The 21,092-nt window shown below is 39.1% G+C and overlaps 1 protein-coding gene and 1 long non-coding RNA gene across 4 annotated transcripts in view; one reads left to right on the forward strand and one right to left on the reverse strand.

Moving 5' to 3' along the window:
* LOC119735994 (tetratricopeptide repeat protein 12-like) overlaps positions 1–6,938 on the reverse strand; it is a 31,442-nt gene extending 24,504 nt beyond the window's left edge. The window contains exons 1-2 of one of the 2 annotated variants that reach the window (XM_038209979.1): positions 6,836–6,938; positions 706–857 (exon numbers count right to left, since the gene is read on the reverse strand). In XM_038209979.1, coding sequence (XP_038065907.1) covers positions 706–857; positions 6,836–6,896 — 213 coding nt within the window. In that variant the 5' untranslated portion in view covers positions 6,897–6,938. The remainder of the gene's footprint in view (positions 1–705; positions 858–6,835) is intronic. The other variant, XM_038209978.1, reaches the window with a different exon arrangement.
* Positions 6,939–15,043: 8,105 nt separating this feature from the next.
* Positions 15,044–20,876, forward strand: LOC119735965. Of its 2 annotated transcripts, none has more exons than XR_005272244.1 (5): positions 15,044–15,570; positions 17,012–17,142; positions 19,363–19,601; positions 19,792–19,926; positions 20,084–20,876. It is a non-coding gene; the product is annotated as an uncharacterized LOC119735965 (long non-coding RNA). The 2 variants fall into 2 exon arrangements; XR_005272245.1 differs by having other exon boundaries at positions 19,394–19,601.
* Positions 20,877–21,092: the final 216 nt, after the last annotated feature.

Here is a 21,092-nt window from a genome sequence, read left to right on the forward strand (position 1 = left end):
CCCACTACCGATGTTCCCCCAAATCCTTAGGATTAGGGTTAGGGTTAGGGTTAGGGTTATATTGGTAGGGATTTCAGGGAACATGGGTATTGGGGAACATCGGTATTGGGGAACATAGGTATGCACCCCCTTTAAATAACCAAGGTTTACAATGCATGTTATGCATTCATCAAATGTGACCTGTTCATCAAAGTCAGACTTTTCTGGGCATACGGTAAAAAACGAGATTTTTGAATATTGTTAAAATATGTACATTTTTCTTTTAATAGGTGGTTTAATTTTTGAAACCGGTCATTCCTGGGCAAAGTTATGCTATTTTGAAGTTCATCGTGTTGAAAAGTAGAAAATGGAGAAAATGGCAGTTAAAGTTTGGGGTCTATTTTAAGACCTGTTTCAAGTGACATTTCTTTAACTGATGTACCTTAAAAAATCATCAAAATACTATTTTTAGTGTTCAAATTAGGGTTTCAAACTTTTATAGTATATTTTAGACATGTTCAAGATTACAAATATGCAAAAATTAGAAAATCAAAAAAAAATTCACCCCCACAGCGTTTTTTGGCCCTATCTCAATTTCAACCTCTGCCCAGAATGTCTGCTTTTGACAGAACAGGTCACAAATGTGATTCCACATATATTTTGTGTAAACTGTACATGTACACATTCAACCAACCCCCCCCCCCCCAAATGTAGCGAGGTATTTACCGTAGGTCCACTGTCGTCTCTGAGGGCTGCATGATTGATGACGGTCCGATCCACCGACTCCCTCTGCTGTTGCACGCTAGCCTGATCTCCTGCTGAAGAAACACTGCCCTCTACTGGTTTATCAGGAACAGCCTCGCCTGCAACAACAGATTCTGAGGGAAAGAAAGAACTGCTTTGACTAGTACTCTACATGGAACTTCTTCAATATAATATTTAATGTGCCAGTTGTAACTTTCTGTCAAAAATTCTTATGCAACCCAGACCAAGACTAGACAGAATTTCCTGGGTAGGATTAAACCTCCTACTGTCTAAAAAGTCGCAGACAGTCAAATAATATTTCAGATCATATTTCAAGCAAGCACTGTGACAAGTCAAATTCAGTCAACAGACAAATGCAGGCAAGAAGTAAGCACAGCTGGCTGATCAATCACCCACAGTCAAAGCATAGCTGTATCAATGTAAACAGTCACAGCCAGTCAATCCTTCTTTATGTACGCTAGGAGCTTCTAACTGTTGAAAACAGTCACTTGATTGATTTTGACTGGAAGGACAACTTCACAAAGAATGTTTGTTGGCATAGTATGCCGGTTAAGGACAAAAAAAATACACATTTTGCTTTTGTAAACATTTACATACCAATTCCACACACACACACAAAAATTGCAGCACTGTCTTGATCCCGAAACCTTGGACATGGTAGCTGAGATATATGTAGCTCCATGGTTTAACCAATATACCGAAGCATTCTGGTTGGACGGGCAGTTATAAATGTGATATAAGCTGAGATTGTCAATGGGGTTTTTGCAATGCCGTAATCGTAACCGTGAGGATCGCAGTTGAAAATTGCGTTACGGCCGTCGTCATATCCTACTAGCCTATATTTTCCAAAACATAGTGGCTATCATTACGACAGCCCTAACACAATTTTCAAATACTATCATTACAGCATTGTAATTTAATAAAATGCAAATTTGTATATGATTTACAACTGCCCGACCCACCAGAATGCTTTGATGCTCGATCGGATAAGGAGAAATAGAAAAAAAAAACATGTTTAGCGTCCCCGTCCATTTCCTTTTTGGAGGCTGTTTTTTTTTTTTTTTTTTCCCCAAACACGAAAAAATGATACATTTTAAAAAACGACATCATTGTGGCCTCTTTGTCCATTGCATCTGGCCCATTTTAAGCTGGTTTGTCATTCCTGAGTTCAAGTGGCGGCCATTTAAACAAAAAAAGCTGTCGGCCATCTTGAAATATAGCCCGGTCGGGCAGCCATTTTGGAAGAAAAAAAAAACAAAGGGGCTCCTCCTTCCTTTTCTTTTAAAAAGCAGAACGCTATTGAACATTTTTTTTTTTTTTACTTGGCCTTAAAGACAACCCTACATGCCCTAACACAATTTTCAAATACTATCGTTATGGAATTGTAATTACATAAAATGCAAATCAGATTTACAACTTAGCTGTCCGACCCACCAGAAGGTTTCGGTAGCTCGATTGGATAAATGTTAATTTTATTTTTTCCTTCAATAGTTCTCTTTCGGTTTGATGTTTTTAATCCAATCATTCTTTTTTATTTAAATCTAACGTTATCCCGTAGAGTTCATCTTTTTTTTACTTTGAAATCAGAGGCTTTTTGAAGGCTATTTTTAAGGAAAATAAAGTCTGAGGACTGGTTCTAGTTCAAGCAGCCAAAAATTCTGGCGTTGAATGCTATTTCGTTAACCCTAACCGCCCTGAATCCTCCAAAATCCTTTTTTGCAAATTGGAAGAATTTGCAGGATTGAGGTTACATGGCCAAAGTGCGTTGCTGATTTCGAAGTACGCACTGTGTCAAGGTCTTGGGCCGGACCTTGTGTTGTTTATGCTCAGCCGTGCATACATTTAGTCCTTGATTATACTTGATATCCTCCGTACTGCTCCAGGATGTCACTGCCTCTGCCTCAGCCTATTGACAGTCATAGCCGGAGGATTTTGCAGGATTCAGGCAGTGGTCACCCCTCCATGGACCATATTCAAGAAACAACGGAGGAATTTGCAGGATTGAGGCTATATGCTTTTTTTTTCCATGAGGCCAATTGGAGGATTTTGCAGGATTGAGGCTACACCCTAGCAAAAAGGCCTAGGGAGTTAGGGTTAAGGAACCAGACATTTCCATGATAACGGAAGCAGTTAACAATCGCGTTCATACTTCACGCGAAAGCGAAACGAAATTTGTGACGTCAACAATACATTCGAAGCGCGTCCACCATTGTTGACGACATGAATTTCGCTTCGCACAAGCTTTCGCGTGAAGTATGAACCAGGCTTTACAGCTGCCATAATGATAGCCACTCAGGTCACTGCCTAGACCCGTGAACGTGGCCACATAGCCACACTTCAGTCTATAGTAAAAACACTCTATTGTGATCCGCGGTTACTAAAATGGAGTGACCGTTCTAGCCAAATTTCGGCCACATTTGACAGAATATTTGCATACAAAAATGAGTTGTACAGAAAATCAGCAAAATGTTTTTTTTCGGCAGAATTATGAAGATGAAGGAAAATGAAAAAGATTGGAAAGAAATATGGCACATTTGGTTTGAAAAAACTTCATTTTTTTGAAAGATCCTTAAAACAAACCCTTGCACAATGGAACAGCAATATAAACTGGGTGATTTGGCAGACTTTCGAAGTGGATTTAGCAGAATTTTACATGGTATTACGGTCATCCTGCCATGTAAGACGGTTAGTCGGGTACCCACTGGTGATACTTCTTCCGTTTTACGCATGCGAAACTCGGGGTACCAGAGTGTCATGCCTGTCTTTGATTTTCTGATCATTTTGAAAACATTCGTTGTGACAAACACAAAGTTGTGCCGTACTTTACATCAAATTTCTTGGCAATGCCAGATCCAACACTTGCGGAAATTCACAGGAGGCCCAACAAGTAAGTGATTCACCTATGGGCAAAATTATACATGGTTATATGTAGCGGATCAAAAGATAGAATGCTGTTGCTTGTTTACCCGATGGAAGCGCGTGGCGTTGTATGTATACAACGCCACTTTCACGGGTCTAGTCACTGCCATGACTGCGTTTAAAAAATATTTTATGAGTGAGTGTTGATCGAGCTCGGAGTAGAACCCGTCAGATTTTTTTATGTAACACTAACAGACATGACAGAACTCTGTAAAAAATGGAGGTGTCCAACACTTCAGGATTACCGTAAGTCTAGCTCTACTGAGTGGAGCGTTGAATTACGGGTACCCTTGGTATGGAGGTGTACCCGTAATTCAACGCTCCACTCAGTAGAGCTACCGTAAGTCGTAACTTTGAAAATGCCTCGTTTTGGAAAAAAATAATGTTGCAGCCTGATGCCACTACTACACAGTCAGTGACAGTGGAGAGTAACGAAAATTTTCTGCACATGTTCTAAGATAAACAGATAAACATGATAAAAGAAGAAAACTAGAAATGTGTTTGTGGACAAACACTGAGCTGTTTCGAACGTTTTATTAATGACTGCCGTATTAGTTTTATCCAGGTCGAATGAACATGTACATGTATATTCTATACAAAAAGTGTCCATCCTATGTAAAGAAAAAAAAAACATTTTCATGACGTCATGATGACGGCACACATTTTTGAAATTTTCTGTATCTATCTACGATCTTACAAACCTTTTGCTAAAAAGAATTTCGATTTAACCACGTGCCATTGATGAGATATGAGTAAAAGGTCCAAAAATTGAAGAATTCATATAAAATCACATGATGACGTTATCGTGACGTCATTGCAATTTTTGTGTATAACGCTTCCTGGAATATCTGTATATCGAGATTGAACCCAATCGGACCACAGGTTCTCTGGATATAGTGACTTAAACTTTGCAGTTTTAGGATGACGTCATGTGACACGTGATGACGTCATAATGAAGTCATGATTCAGCATACATCTTCAGATGATTGTATAAGTGTGTGCCGGGTTTGAAGTCGATCGGACCGTATTTTATATAATTTTTGCAAAATTTGAAGAAAATATTAAAATTTGAAAAATTCATAAAAAATCAGATGATGACGTCATGCTGACGTCACTTCAGATTTTGAATGCTGTTATCTATACCTACCTACCCACCAAGTTTCATAACGATCGGACGTACCCTTATATGTGAAACAAAAAATCACGTTTTTGATGACGTCATGATGACGTCACACATTTTACGAAATTTTGTGCATCTATCTATGACCTAACAAACCTGTTACAAAAAGAATTTCGAATTTACCACATTCCGTTTATGAGATATGAGTAAAAGGTCCAAAAATGGAATTATTTAAATAAAATCACACGATGACGTCATCATGACGTCACCGTAATTTTCGTCTATAACACGTCCCGGAATACTTGCATACCAAGTTTGAACCAAGTCGGACTTCCGGTTCTGTAGATATAGGGCCTTAAAGTATGCTCTTTGAGGATGACGTCATGTGACACGTGATGACGTCAGCATGACGAAAAGTTTCGGCACACATCTTCAGATGGTGGTCTTAGTGTGTGCCAGGTTTGAAGTCGATCGGATTTGAAAAAGGTCCAAAAGTGCGGTGTAGAACGAAAACACGTGTTATCCTATGGAAAAAAAAGTGGAAGAAAAAAAAAAAAGAGAAACTAGAAATGTGTTTGTGGACAAACACTGAGCTGTTTCGACCGTTTTATTAATGACTGCCGTAAAAGGAGTTTCATCCAGGTCGAATGAACATGTACATGCGTATTCTATACAAAAAGTGTCTATCCTACGTCCCTGACTATGCATGAAAAAGTTAGCCGGAAATCGGCTAAAACGGTCACAGTGGACAGGATTTGACCTCAGCAACACGTGCGCTGCGCGCGGGCTGACTGACATCCGATATGTACAACGTACGTGCATGTACATGTACATTGTGGACTGTGCATGTTTTAAAGCAGAAGTATTGTCAACCTGAAGTTTGAAGCGTGCGCAGGGCATGTCCGAGTTTGCCTATTGCCTCGAAGCTTTGAAATATTTTAGACCTACCCTTAAATAGACAATTATAGTAAAAACTAATATGAAAACTGCCATGGTTGATTTTTCAGGAATTTTTTAAGGAAAAAGGGTCTTTTCATTATAACTTCCGGTCTGATGACGTCATACACCTTAAACTTCGCACACGTCTTAAATGGGTCAAGGTCATCATATACACCAATATTTAGGCGATTCCGACAAACTTCACCACAGACATCTATTCAAAATACATTTTTGAAAATTTTCAACCTGTCGCTAGAGGGCGCTCGAAGATTGCATGACGTCATTGGTAGATGATTTGAAGAATACTATCAGCCAAGAGACTAACACAGTTAAAAGCAAGTTCATATCTATTACCACTTTTAAATAATAAGCCACTTCCGGTTTTGGCCTTTTTCGACCGGAAGCAAGGGTCACGTGATTTTACGCACACTGAATGAAATAAAGACCTCAACCTACTCTACCACTTGCCGGCAACAGAATGCTGCGGACGCGTACGGTTGATTTCTTATGCATTTTTAAATATTAAAATTGTCACAATTTAATTGCCTATAAATAAACACCGGATGACGTCATCATGACGTCATCATTACACAATGTTGTTTGAATTAGAGTCTTTGCTTGGACAAAGATTGGTGTAAATGAATTATTGGCAAAGTGTCGAAAATGCCCTCTGAAAATTGACATTTTTTTTTAAATTTCTGTGTACAAAGTCTATGGGAAAAATTAAATATTCAAAATTCTATAATAAATCACGTGATGACGTCAGCATGACGAAAAATTTCGGGACACATCTTCAGATGGTGGTCTAAGTGTGTGCCAGGTTTGAAGTTGATCGGATTTGAAAAAAAGCCAAAAGTGACTTGTAGAACGAAAACACGTGTTATCCTATGAGAAAAAAGTCTGAAAAATAAAAGAGAAAAAAAAAAATAACAGAAACAAGAGCTGTTTCGGTGTGTACACCGAAACAGCTAAAAAAAGATGCTATTGTACTTAGCAACAAAATTGGAAGTATTTCTCAGTCCCAGATTCATGTCTCAAAGGTTAACCCTTCTCATCATTTTTGCAACGAAAACAGTGGCGTCTTGTTTTAAATTGACTGTAATGTCAGTTTACCTAACTCATCCACACGACGTAAAAATTCTTCCAGTTCGGGATCGTTCAAGCCGCCCGCCATATTGTTTGCTGTTGCTATTCTAGTATCGACTCTTTTAAATCGGTATTTTATAAAAAATCCTATCGACTTCAACCAGGTATCGAAAAAGTTAGACTCATCTCAAGTGCTGTTTCAATAACTCGATTTTGCTGTACACTTTGCATGATGATTATGAGGACAGGTGTATAGCGTGAATATCCGACTCCAAAAAAAAATACTCATTGGTAGTATCGCGCATGCGTAAGTACGAGAATATGCTATTTTTGTTTAGGATAACATACGGGGAGTGACCTGTCACTTGCGAGGGATTAACCAATAATAGGGAAAAGGGGTCGCGATTTTCATAGGAGTCGGATCGTGTTCCCGAATTTCTCAGACATCTTTTTGAGATATCATGGGATGTGTATAGGTAACGATAGAGAAGGTGAATCCATGGATAAAAGTCAGTATATAAGGAAATATAATTTTGTCATAGTTATAGTACATGGGATGATCTTCACCAATATGCTATACCTCCATGTTTTAACCACTAACGAAAACCTAACAATAGTGTGGTGACATTATTTGGGGGGGGGGGGGCTTATGGTTACGACATGATCAATACAGGGCGCTAAATATGATTACGAGTCGGTCCCGATGCCGGTCTAAAAATATACCGGTATCTGGGCAGACGGGCCGAGGTCACCGGGTCAGGCCCTAGGTGGCTGGGGACTAAGTTGTTACAATTGTATTGACTGGAGATGGCTAGGAGGGTTGGAGCAGGGAGTATGGTTGGACAACTGGAGGAAAATGGAATAAAAAGAATGGCTCCAAAATAAGTGTGAAACAGAAACAGCGGTTCACGACATTACGGGCACACTCTCGCAAAATGTGGTTCGGCAGCTTTCTATACAAAAACCTCGTTGGCTCGGGGTTTTGTGCGTAAACCTTATCAGTCAGCCGATCACGCTCAATAAGGCCAAAAAAAAAAAGTCTCCGGTTTCTGGTATGCGCGCGCGTTGCCGTAGCCATGCGCGTCGGCAAAATGAAAAAGTTTTTTTTTCAATACAAGATGATGTCTCAAAACCGCCAAACTCACTGGTTTGACTCGAATCCTGCTGCTGCACAATTTTAACGTGTTTTCAGATGGGGTTATGATCGAGAATAATTAAGCTTTATGTGGCCTCTCTGGACTCCCATATATTTGCACTACGTTTAGTCGGCCACCATTTGCAGTCATCAGCCGACATTTGAAGCCCCCCCCCCCCCAAAAAAAAAAAAAACAGGTAAAAAAAAAAAAAAAAGCCGCGTCGCCGCACCACTTTTGGGACAAGCTCCATACCAGAAACCGGAGACTTTTTTTTTGGCCTAAGCCATTTGCGAGTTAAATTTGAATAAAATCTAGGAAAACTGACTTAATCCAATGCTTTGCATGTTTTTACTTAGCATTCTCCCGACCAAAGAGGCTGTTACTATATCACGTGATTCGGGGCAAGCCTTATGCTAGCAACCCTCACCTCCGGCATGGTCTGGTGTCTTTGTGCCATTCTCACCCATTGTGAGCAATGTATTGATGCTGAGCGTCTCTTACGTAACTATGCAAGAGCTTGTACATGTGATTAGCAACAGTGTCTTTGGTCTGGAGACGTCAAAGTTAAAATGGCCCAAGCATTCTGAGCAAGTCAGTGTACCAGATGTTTTTCAAATTCAAATCCCAAAGGGTATAGGTACTCGCAAATGGCTTATTGACTTCGGCCAAACCGCAAGTCCCATCATAAGCTAACCATGTTAATCGGACCATTTTTTCCAAGGGTGTGTCTCTATAATGGTGTATGACGTTTTAGGCGAACCGGATTAATGGACCGATCCAGTAAACCCATAGAGTTATATTATAAAAACTAGAGCGCGCATTCACTATACTGCACGCACAATGCAGACGTGCCACCCTGTAGACCTCGCCGCCATTTTGTAAGTGGGCAAAAAATACTCGAATGTGCACACTTCAGGATTGACTGCAATGCGTATCTTGTTGTTTTACTGTTTGTTCCACTTATAAATCCCCCCCCCCCCCGACGATGCCTTGTTTTACCGTGCTAAGTTTTGCCTAACGTTATGTGTTGTGCGCATGTGCTTTGCCCACTTACAAAATGTCCTTGCCAGCACGGGGTCACTTGATGAGTACGCTCTCTAGTTTTTTTAATATAACTCTATGAGTAAACCTCGCCCACTGCGCACTGGGCAAATTAACACGTGCTCCTATGCAATGCCACGCTGCATTTTCCTGCCGCGCGCATCATACGCGCGTGACTTTTGTGCGAGCACGTCGACATATGAGTCACGGCTGTGATTGGTCAGAACACCATAGGGGCGGTGCTTACTGGATCGGTCAATCATACATTAGTCCACCCACACACCGTATACCTTTATTAGAAAAAAAACTCCGTTTATTTCGTTGCATTCCCGATGATCATTATCGTACACCACCATACATTTATCGTGAATTTCATGTCGCGAAAAAAAACCGATGTTGTAGAACTTCAATGTCTAGAAAAAAAATTGCGATCATGACAGTGACGTGAAATAAATTATTTAGTACGTCTTAGTTGTCCCTAGTTCGGGCCCAGGGGCGGCGAAACCGGGTTGGCACTCCCCCCCCCCCCCCCCCCCCCTTAGATTTTCCCAAGTGCCCCTCCTGCGGACATAAATGTGCCCCCCTTGAGCATAAAATGTGCCGGCCCCCTCGAGATATATAAAAACAAAACTGGCTCTAAAATCTCGGATAATTTGTTTTCCCAAAATGGTATAGCCTGAGAGTTCTGATATAAGCGGGGAATATGAAAACCCGAGCCCTAAAACCTCTACAATGGGCCTTGAAAATGGGCACATTATAAATTAAAGCATTGGAATGTTCAAGTCAGAATTTCTGTCTCTTAACATAGATGACATCATTAGGGGGCCCACTTTGTTGGGATATTGATACAATGATAGGTCGATACACAATTTGGTTGAGGGCTGTGTTTACTGTGACTGTTTATTCCACAACAATATTTTAATACACATTGATTGATTGAACTGGTTACAGTGAACTGAGACAAAGAGAACTGGGTGAACTGAAATAGACTAGAATAGAAATGGAATTGAAACAGAATGAGATACTGCTAGTGGAGCAGCACTTATATACTGGTGGAAACAGGAAGTCTTGAGAGTAAGAAATACTTAAGAATGGGGAAACTTAGTCATATCGTGGTTTCCTTGAGTCTCAGAAAAATGACTAGGAATGAGTAATATAGTTCCTTAAAACAATGATCTTGAAAGTAACTTGGTTTAGTGACCAAAGACTTGTGTGTGGGCAGTGAAGGTCATTTCCTCTGTATACAAGTATAGGGACTACACATTGCATATGTACTGTGTGAGTGTATGTGTATACAAGGAAAACAATGAGTAATGCATTCAAGAGAATTAATCATTAAAAAGTTCAAAAGGAACACTGATAATCAAAGTGTGATAATTAACTAACAATTAAGACGAATTGATAATTGAGAATTGATAATCTGAAAACGCTACAACTTCATGTAAATATCTGCTCGGTCACCATGGCGTCTGCATATTACATCCCTACTGATGAGATTATGCATGCAGTATATTCCACCAGATACAGAACCAGAATAAAATGGTCGGTTGCGAAGAGCGCTCCAATTTTTGAAAACTTGGTACCAGCCCACCCCCCCCCCCCCCCCCCCCATTTGATTTTACGGAGGCCAAGTGTCCGGTGAAAAAACAAACATGTCGACATCAAGTTCAGCACAGATGTGCCCCCCCCCCCCCCCAAAAAAAAAAAGCTGGATACGCTGCTACACCAACGGAAGATGCCTTTGATTGAGCAAGTGCCCCGTGATGCGACTGTAACCGGTCAGTCCAAAAATTCAACCCCCAAAAGTGGGTGCAGTACATTTTGTTTTCGTCCTTCACAGATTTATTTAAACAGGCAATTGTTTTCAACTCAAGTTGATCAGTATGAAACTGTGCCACCCCTCTAAGTAAGTCTCGTGACCAAAATGTAATCGCCCATCGGGAGTACGTCATTAGCATTCTATCCGATTCTCATTTCTAACCCAGGCTTGTGCTGAATGACATTATGCAAATAACGTGTTTTAGAAGATTTCCACTCAGACTCCAGCCCTATTGTTACATTCATGCCTCGCTGATCACCATGGTACAGCGACCTAGCGTGCAGGGGCTTTATCTTAAGCTGTTGTTTCGGTGCTGGGCTAGGCCTTCATTACTGTCGTTGTGCTCCTCACGCTCACTGCATGCAACTCATTACACTCTTCAAAATTATCGTTTTGGCTCGTATAAAATTGTTATTGATATTGAATTAACAAAGACATCGTTACCATTTACTCCAAGATCAACACAAGAGGGGCAATGTCTTCAAGAGTAGAAAGAGGTACGTTAATGTCTCTGATTAATGTACATGTGTATAAGGTTCTCCTACAAAATCCGAAGCAGTTTAGATATAAAGTTTGAGACTGCAAAACAGAAGCCACTGGCCGGCCAGGAATTGTTTTCTTGCTGAGCGGATAAATTACTTCATTTCAAGGCAGTAAAAGGCTTTATTTTTTTTAGGAAGCTCTGGTAAAAGTAGAGAGTTTTGTCACCTGAAACAGAGAACTCCTTAAATTTCATTGGATGTTAAAAAAAAAAGTTTACATGGAAGATAAATTACAGCAGAATTAAGGTTGAACGAACATGATTATTATATTCAATAATAATGCAATGCCAATAGGAATTTGTCACGTGCAGTGACATTGTGTTCACACGTGTGTTAATTTGCATATAGGAATTTATAAAATACGTGCAGTGACATTGCGTTCGCACGTTGAGTATAACAAGTTTGCATAGAAATTCGTCTGGGAAATGGGCAGTGACATTGTGTTCGCACGTGGGGAGAAAATACAATTTCGAAAGAATTCGTCAGACACGTGCAGTGACATTGTGTTCGCACGTGAGTTAATTTGCATAGGAATTTGATACGTGCAGTGACATTGCGTTCGCACGTGGAACAGTTGAAGGGTAGCATTCCAGTGGAATTTTTTTTTCCAAATTGTTGTCCCTGAATAATTAAACTCGCTAATTTACACCAGTATTTTCAATGATAAACCTGAGACAGTGTCTCCTTCATTGTCACATTGACTTGCAGGTCTTATGTAACTCCCTTTCTGGAGAAGGTTAAAAGACGATCTCCACCTCAGTCTCAGAAACTAAACAACAAATTGAAACAATATAAAACCTAGTCGACATTCTGGGCAAAACGTTGGTGCAAGTGATGCAAACAATTAATTCGTTTTTTTTTTAAAGTCAAGTTGGGAGAGGAGTGCAGACGCTGCAGGCGTGCATTATGCAGCATCCGCAAAGCAAAGCAGCTGCTTGATCTGTAGGAGTGTTAGGATAATGTTATAGGCATTTAAATTCGGCGAAATATTCTCATACGCGTTTAGAAACCTCCGCACCGCGTTCTATCGCTTTTCCGTTCGACAATAAGGCATATTCTTACGTAATGTTCGGCAAACTCGTGTTTTTTTGGATAGACCGGAGACGGTTTGGTACGAAGACCGTGAAGGGACATGGGAGTTATTTAGTTTTGTTTCATAATACTATTACGTATGTGTTATTGTCACGTACGTACGTAACTCACGCACGTACTTGAATATTATCACGTACGTAGGTAATATTATCACGTAGGGTCCACGTGATAATTATTACGTACGTAGGGCCCACGTGATAATTATTAAGTACGTATACACAACGTATACTCGTTCAAGGATACACGTACGTATTATCACTTACATATGCAATACATGTACGTACGTAATATGTATTTATTTATCAGGTATGTACGCAATAATAATACTAATATTGCGTTACTACGTAATATTATATTATCACGTACGTATGTGATTAATTAAATGTATCACGTACGTACGTTGTGATTGTCATATGTATAGTAGTAGGCCCTAAATAAGAAAAATATGTTCATCTCCTCTTGGTCTTCGTACCCACGTACCCGCCTATCCGCATATCCGCATATCCGCGTACCTGCGTAATCGCGCGATTTCGTGTACCATACTTCGAAGTAATAAAATCTAGGGAACTGTTTAGCAAGGTGCAATGAACAGTGTTAGGGAAAATGAAGCAAACGAAAATTAGGGAGCAAGCATAGCCCGCTGCGAGCATGCGCACATTGAGCCTGCAGGCAGTGCGATGGGGAGTTTTAGAAGTTTTCTATAGAAAAAAAAAAAAAAAAAAAAAAAAGATACAAATAACACTAACTTAATGCAAACGAAAATCTGTCTAATGAATAACACTGTCCCCCTAAACTTGAAAGTACTGGTGTATTTTATTTTATTTTCGCTATTAAGAAACTTCACTCGCAAATTTAAAGTCGATTTTGTAATTGATTGAGAGTCATTTTGTGATATTTTATCGATCATCAACTGGAATGCTGCCCTCTATACGGACATTGGCTGGTACTTTGCCCAACTCAAAACAATAATTAAACACAGTTAGTAAAACAACTACAGAAAGTGGCAATGCCTGGTGCGTTGTCCTCCAAAGACGATATGATTTCTTTATCATTGTATAAAATGTTTAAGAGCAAACAAGATTCATAAAATCTAGGCCATCGGCTATTGACAGTGACCATACCTGGTGCAGTGTCACTTGTAAGGGATACCCTCTTCGGTGCATATTAGCGCCGATTTCCAAGAGGCCCCTTCCTTCAGAAGAACTTGAACATCAAAACTTAAACCATTTTACAAAAACACGGAAGGACGTTACTACTTAAATAGCCATACAGAGAAAACTGTTGGTTAATAAATAATACTAATTCCTAAATTGAGCTCTCTGTTAAGGTGACATATACGCTCGTATAGTAACACTAAAAGGTAAAAAAATCTGGGATTAACAGCGTCTGAAAAAGCGCCGCATTGTCTATACTTCGCTAGTCTGTGAGCAGTGAGGGCACAATTGACAGTTTATTTTAATGATCGTAGTAAAATCAAAAGTCATAACTTTGGTTAATTATACTTTGCATAAATTTATATAAAAGACATTTTTATTCTGTGAAGAGCTTTTAAGCTCGGTTCATTATTAAGTATTTAAAGATAAACTTATCTGTGAGTAAAAAAATGCTTACAGAGAGAATGACTTTGGGGGGAAAAGACTCACAAGTAGATTGTATTTTGTTTCATTGTAAATGTTGCATGTTTGATTTTTTTGCCTTTGTGTGCATTGCTCTCTGTGTGGTGTTTTTTTTTTAATGGTATCCGTCTGTTGTCTCTGACAATAGACAAAATTAAATGTTTTTAAATCAAATTAATCGTTGCGGCTACGAAAATGTCGAATCGTTAAGCAAAATCGAAGCAGATGTTGAAAGGAATACTACTTGAAATCAGTGTTATTTTTTTTCACAACTACAATACGTCGGGCAAAAAAAGTTACGGTTTTGAAGCGGCAAGCCTCAAATTGACGAAAATACGAAATCAACTTTAAAATGTCGGGCAGTATTGGAATAAATAATACCTGAAATCGGTGTTATTTTTTACCTTTACTGCAATACCTACCCGGATATTTACTTGACTACGCGTATGACGAAAACTGAAAACAAAATTCAAATCGGTCAAAAATAAATTGTATCGAAAATCACATCGTAAGCGATTTTTTTTACGAAAAAAAAAAAAAATCACTCCGCTTTCTACGTGTAGGCCTACACGCTAGGAAAATGATGAAAATAACGCGAGGAAAACATCACAGCGTTAGTGAGAGTAAAAATACCCGAAATCAGTATTCTTTTTCTTGCCACAAAATGGGTTATGGAAATAACAAATCAAAATGACGAAAATAACGGCATAAAAATTAATCATCCGAAACGAGAGAAGTAAATACATGTACATGTACGTGCAAATTTGGCAACAGAAAAAAGACCGAAATTAAGATTTAAAACAAGTATGAATACCGGTTCTACATTGTCTCAAAAAGTCGAAAAGCGAATTTTAGCAAACGGTGGGAAAATGACGGCAGCAAAAGAAAATGAAATTGACGAAATTACGACAAAAAAACACCATAATGAACAAAATATCTGTTTAGAAAATGACTGAATTTCAGTTATATACAGCGGCATTTCAAAAACATCAAAATTGTTGGCATTGTCGAGAAGTGCCTTCAAAAAGACCTAATTGCCCCCCCCCCACCAAAAAAAGTACATTGTGAAAGGGTACAACTTATTTGCAACCTGCCATTATCGGCGTCGGCACATGTTCGTGTGCATTATGACAAAAAAGATCATGTCTGTTTTTAAAAGTAAATAGTGGAAACATGGGTAGAATCGTTTAGTTTCTATTTGGTAACAAGTGGCCTTATTACAGGTAGGCTTAGACATAATGCTTTGGAATGTTTCACTTCAGTAACAAATGGGCTAGGCCCAGTGTTTTTGTAACCCTGTTCACTTAGGAAAGAGTTGCAGCTTTCATCAAAGAGACTGATGATCTCAAAGTTGAGACAGACTGGATGAGCTAGGCTGCTTTGTCTGGACGAAAATCAACCCTCCAAGGCTCCAACAGCCTCATCACACAGAAACTCGAGGAACCGGAAGCAGGGAGGAGGACCGACAGATGAACGGATGACCTGCTTGCTGGTCTACCCATTACTGATTCTTGAGGTTAGTTTACATGTTGGCCTCCTCTTCGCAGGATCAACCAAGTCACAGAACTCATCAAAATGGGCGATCTGACTCTGTTTTAAGTTTCTTCGACAAACAACGAGTTCTGGTATCCTTTCAGAAAAATGAAGACCACTAACTGATGAGGGAATTGCTTTACTGAGACTGATGAGCCTGCCTCAAGACATCGTCAGGGCTCCAACAGCCTCATCAAACAGAAACCCGAGGAACCGGAAGCAGGGAGGAGGACCGACAGATGAACAGATGACCTGCTTGCTGAGCTTCCCATTACTGATTCTTGAGGTTAGATTTTAGTTACATGTACCTAAAGAATAAGCAGAAACAAGTAATCAAAGTGGGTGATCTGGCGCTCTTCTATGTGCTGGGCTTCCCATTACTGACTATCAGGTTTGTGTACATTCAGCCTGCTTAAACAGAAACAATCAAGAACTAATCAAAATGGGCGATCTGGCGCTATTCTATGTTCGTCCAAAAACAACGAGTTCTGGTAGCGGGGCTTTGCTTTGTGGGTTATTCAATGTTGTCTTTCTCTTTTCTAGCCCTGGCACTGTTACATCTCAATAAATCAAATGTTTTCTTTCGTCATTTGAATCCTTCCAGAAAAATGAGGACCACTGACTGATGAGGGAATTGCTCTACTGGGATTGATGAGCCTGCCTCAAGACATCGTCAGGGCTCCAAAAATTAACAGCCTCATCAAACAGAAACTCGAGGAACTGGAAGCAGGGAGGAGGACCGACGGATGAACGGATGACCTGCTTGCTTGGCTTCCCATTCCTGATTATTAGGTTAATTTACATGTAGGCCTCCTCTTAACAGGAACAATCAAGTCACAGAACTAATTTAAATGGGCGATCTGACTCTGTTATTATGTTCGTCCACAAACGAGTTCTGGTAGCAGGGCTTTGCTTTGTGGGGTTAATTCAATGTTTTCTTTCTCCTTTCGAGCCCTGGCACGAATACAGCTCAATAATTCTAATGTTTTCTTTCGTTATTTGAATCCTTTTAGCAAAGTGAGGACCACTGACTGATGAGGGAATTGCTCTACTGAGATGAGGATGAGCCTTCCTCAAGACATCGTCAGGGCTCCGACAGTCTCATCAAACAGAAACCCGAGGAACCGGAAGCAGGGAGGAGGACCGACAGATGAACAGATGACCTGCTTGCTGGGCTTCCCATTACTGATTCTTGAGGTTAGATTGTAGTAACATGTACCTAAAGAATAAGCAGAAACAAGTAATCAAGGTGGGTGATCTGGCGCTCTTCTATGTTCTCCCACAAATAAAGAGTGCTGGTAGTGGGGCACTGCTTTGTGGGGTTAATTCGAACATTTCTTTTCCCCCCCCCCCTTGCTCTACCTTTCAGATATTTCTTAATAATAATTCGGATATTTTCTTTCGTCATTTGAATCTTTTTACAGACATGAGGACCACTGACTGATAAGGGAATTGTCTTACTGAGATGGATGAGCCTGCCTTAAGCTACCATAAGATGGGAGGACCGGCGGTTGACCGACTCTGGCTGCTTGGTTGGCCATTACCGATTCTTGAGGTATGTTTACTTGAAAAAAGACCAGGGATATGTAGGCCTACACTTAAATTTGTTATTCCTTTAATACTATGTCACCTCTTACGATGCTTGATTTCTTCTTTAAATATTAAAGATAATATTGCTAGTTCACTCTTTCTGTCATGTTTAATAAGATGAGGACCGCCAAGCTTGGATGAGACTGGACAATTACGAAGCTGCTCTTTCTGGACAAGGATGCCCTCATCAGACACTTTCCAATTTGCGGAATATTGGAACAAAAATTTGCAATATTATAAAACTTAAAAACGACGAAAATACGAATTCTTACGCCAAAGTTACCGCTATAATTGGAAGAAATAATAGCTTAAATCACTGTTACTTGTTAACTTTACTGAGATACCTATACCTGAAATATTTGACAACGAATATGACGAAAATTGAAGAAAAAAAGTCAAATGTGTGTAAAATACATTGCAGTGAAAATCAAATCATGAGTGGATTTTTTTTCTCACAGAAATGCTTCTCCGCTTCCAACAAGTGGCTGAGAAAATGATGAAATTGACGCCGAAAATAACTGAAATCAGTGTTGTTTTTACCTTTACTGCGATACCTACCCGAAATATTTGACTAAAAGCGTGTGACGAAACGTAGAAACAAAAATCAAATCGGTCCAAATTAAATTACAACGAAAATCACATAGTATGTGGAGTTTCTTCTCGCAGCACGGCACTCTGTTTCTACAGGTAGCTACAGGAAAATTACGAAATTTACACCGAAAATCAACGCGGCATATAAATGAAGTGACGAAACATAGTTTACACGGCTAAAAAATCACAGCGTTAGTGATAGAAATAATACTTGATATCAGTGTTATTTTTCTTACCTACAAAGTAAAAAAAAATCGATTGCGGAAGAACGAAATTAAAGAGACGAAAATTACGGTAAAAAGATTAACAGCGGCAGCGAAAGAAATAAATATTTTAAAATTGGTTATTTTCTAAACTTCTAGGAACTATGCCATGAAAAAAATTGCTAAGGAAAAAATGACCGAAATAATGTCAACAAAAAAATTGCAAATTATAATCGGCAGCCACTTCCGGTACGGTACTACACTGCTTTAAAAAGTCGGAAAGCGAATTGTGGTAAACGGTGGGGAAAATGACGGCAGAAAAAAAGGTAAAAAAATTACGGAAATTAAGGAAAAACTCCATTATATCGATGTAAAGAAAATGACTGAATTTCAAAGGCATGTTAAAGGCATTCCCTCCAAGTTCTAGGCCTACACCACATCTTTTAAGTATTATTCGTCAGCGAAAATAACTGCAATTTGTGACATTGTCAAGAAGTTTGCCTTTAAAAAGGCCAGAAATAGCCAGGTTATGCATGTGAAAGGGTACAACTTAAGCATGGGCGTCGCCAGGATTTTTTTCTAGAGGGGGGCAAAACATATTTTTCGCAAAAAATTCTTGTATTTCTCGACATATTCTCGATTTATCAGTTTTAGAGGGGTCGGGCAGGGACATTTTGCCCCCCCCCCCAAAAAAAAACCCATTAAATCTACACCACTATGACTTTGCGCCTCTTTTTCTTTTCTGTTTTCTTTTTATTTTCTTTCTTTTTCTTCTCCTTTGAGTTACTCATTTGGTTGTCTTACTTTGACCTTTGATAACGTTTAAGGCCGATAGTGCTGTTTTATTGAAGGGGAGAACACGAAAACCATAACGGAAACAAAGCTTTGCAGTAGTTAAAAAGATCGGTCTAATATAGACTTTCACGATCACATCTTTGTGGGCTACAAGTATACCGTACTTAACGTAAATTTCAAAAGCAAGCATTTCAAGATATGCGACAGGTTTAGAGTAACATAGAAAACTACTATTTCCTTGTTGATTTTAGCCTACGTGTAACCCTCCTTCCGTATAGTACTATGTTCAATGTAAGTCCGATTTGGAAGGGATCGGCAAGGATTAAGATGGCATTTGTCATCTTAATGTCACGTGAATTTCTTTTAATGGTTGTTTATAGTGTGCGAGTTATATGCAGTTTCCAAAGCAACCTGCCATTATCAGCGTCGGCACATTATGACAAAGTAATTGTGTCTGTTTTAAAAAGGAAATAATGTACACATGGGTAGAATCGTTTGGTTTCCATTGGGTCCTACCCATGACCTGGTTATAGGTAGGCTTAGACATAATTATTGGCTACATTTGCAATGTTTCACTTCAGTAACAAATGGGCTAGGCCCAGTGTTTTCGAACCCATGTCCACTTAGGAAAGAGTTGCAGCTTCCATCAAAGAAACTGATGATCTAAAAGTTGAGACAGACTGGATGAGCTAGGCTGCTTTGTCGGGACGAAAATGAACCCTCCAAGGCTCCAACAGCCTCATCACACAGAAACTCGAGGAACTGGAAGCAGGAACGAGGAACAACAGATGAACGGATGACCTGCTTGCTGGGCTTCCCATTACTGATTCTTGAAGTTAGTTTACATGTAGGCTTCCTCTTAGTCACAGAACTCAAAATTGGTGATTGGCGCTTTTCCGTGTTCTTCCACAACGAGTGCTGGTATAGCGTTGAGTTGCTTTGTGGGGTAAAAATCGAAGTTTTCCTTCTCCTTGCACATATTTCTTAATATTTGGTTTTTTTCCCCGTCATTTGAATCCTTGTAGAGAAATGAGGACCACTGATTGATGAGAGAATTGTCTTACTGAGATGAGGATGAGCCTGCCTCAAGCCATCGTAAGCTGGGAGGACCGACGATGGACTGACACCGCCTGCTGGCCTGGCCATTACTGATTATTAAGGTGAGTTTACATTGAAAACGAAAAAAGACCACGGTATGAGGATTATAATTTGTTATTCCTCTGATTGTAGTTTGTCCCTCCTACAAAATCCACAGTGCTTAAATTTCCTAATATATGTATTTTTTTTTAATTTGCTTGCTTATTTTGTCATGTTTAGGACATGAGGACCACCAAGCTTGGACGAGACTGGACAATGACGAAGCTGCTCTACTGGACAAGGATGCCCTCATCGGAAACTTGAGTTAAAAAAACTAGCTTGCACAATATGAAATGATAAATCGACTGCATAATGCAACGTCATTCATGTTATACACTAAGGCAACAACACTAAAATAAAATGAAAAGTAATTTTGATTTCATTAAATTATATATGCCTCTCAAATAATCTTAAACCGGATACTGCAACATACAGTTAACAATGGACAATAATGGAAACTTGCTTAAAAATTATTTTAAGGGTAATAATTTGTCACTGGCTTTTTAGCAGTGACATGTCTGGGAGAAGGAATGTTCCTTTGATCTGTCCTGGGTCATCCAAAATTATTGCATCAATAAGTTAATAATTTCATACTCCTTACCTTTAATGCATTCAATTTGATCTTCTCGGTAAATTATAAACGAGGTCTCGCCTATGGCTTTCTATTTGGTTTTTGTTCAGTTGACAATGGAGAATTTTGCTCTATAAATTTAATTTGATATTGAAGGTGCAATTTTAAGAAAACCAATTTAAGTCATAAGAGTTTTGAAAGATTTCAAAAAGGATTAATTTATTGTTTAAAAACTGAAGAAATGTAACAAACTTTATTTAAATTTAACGTCTTTAACAAGAAGTCGGTTTAACTAAAACGTGACTTTCTTTCCATTGTATATTCATTAGAAAACACAAGAACGTTTAATTTTTAGGAAAATTTAAAGAATAAACTGTTCAGGAACTTCTATCCATCAAAATGCATTGCAACGGGTATAAGTGACACTCAAATTACATTTGTGTTTGTCCTTTTGTGATATATTTCATTGCACTTTTTTTTACTTGTTATATTTTTTACTTCGTATGCACAATTGGTTTTCTTGGTGGTTTTGCACGTCTTTTTATTTTCTTATTAATAATTAACTAACCTCACAAAAGGATAAACGCAAGTATATCGAGTGTTGAACTTGCCTCGCAT

The sequence above is a fragment of the Patiria miniata genome, unplaced genomic scaffold (assembly GCF_015706575.1).
Source record: "Patiria miniata isolate m_02_andy unplaced genomic scaffold, ASM1570657v1 HiC_scaffold_29, whole genome shotgun sequence".
Taxonomy (NCBI): domain Eukaryota; kingdom Metazoa; phylum Echinodermata; class Asteroidea; order Valvatida; family Asterinidae; genus Patiria; species Patiria miniata.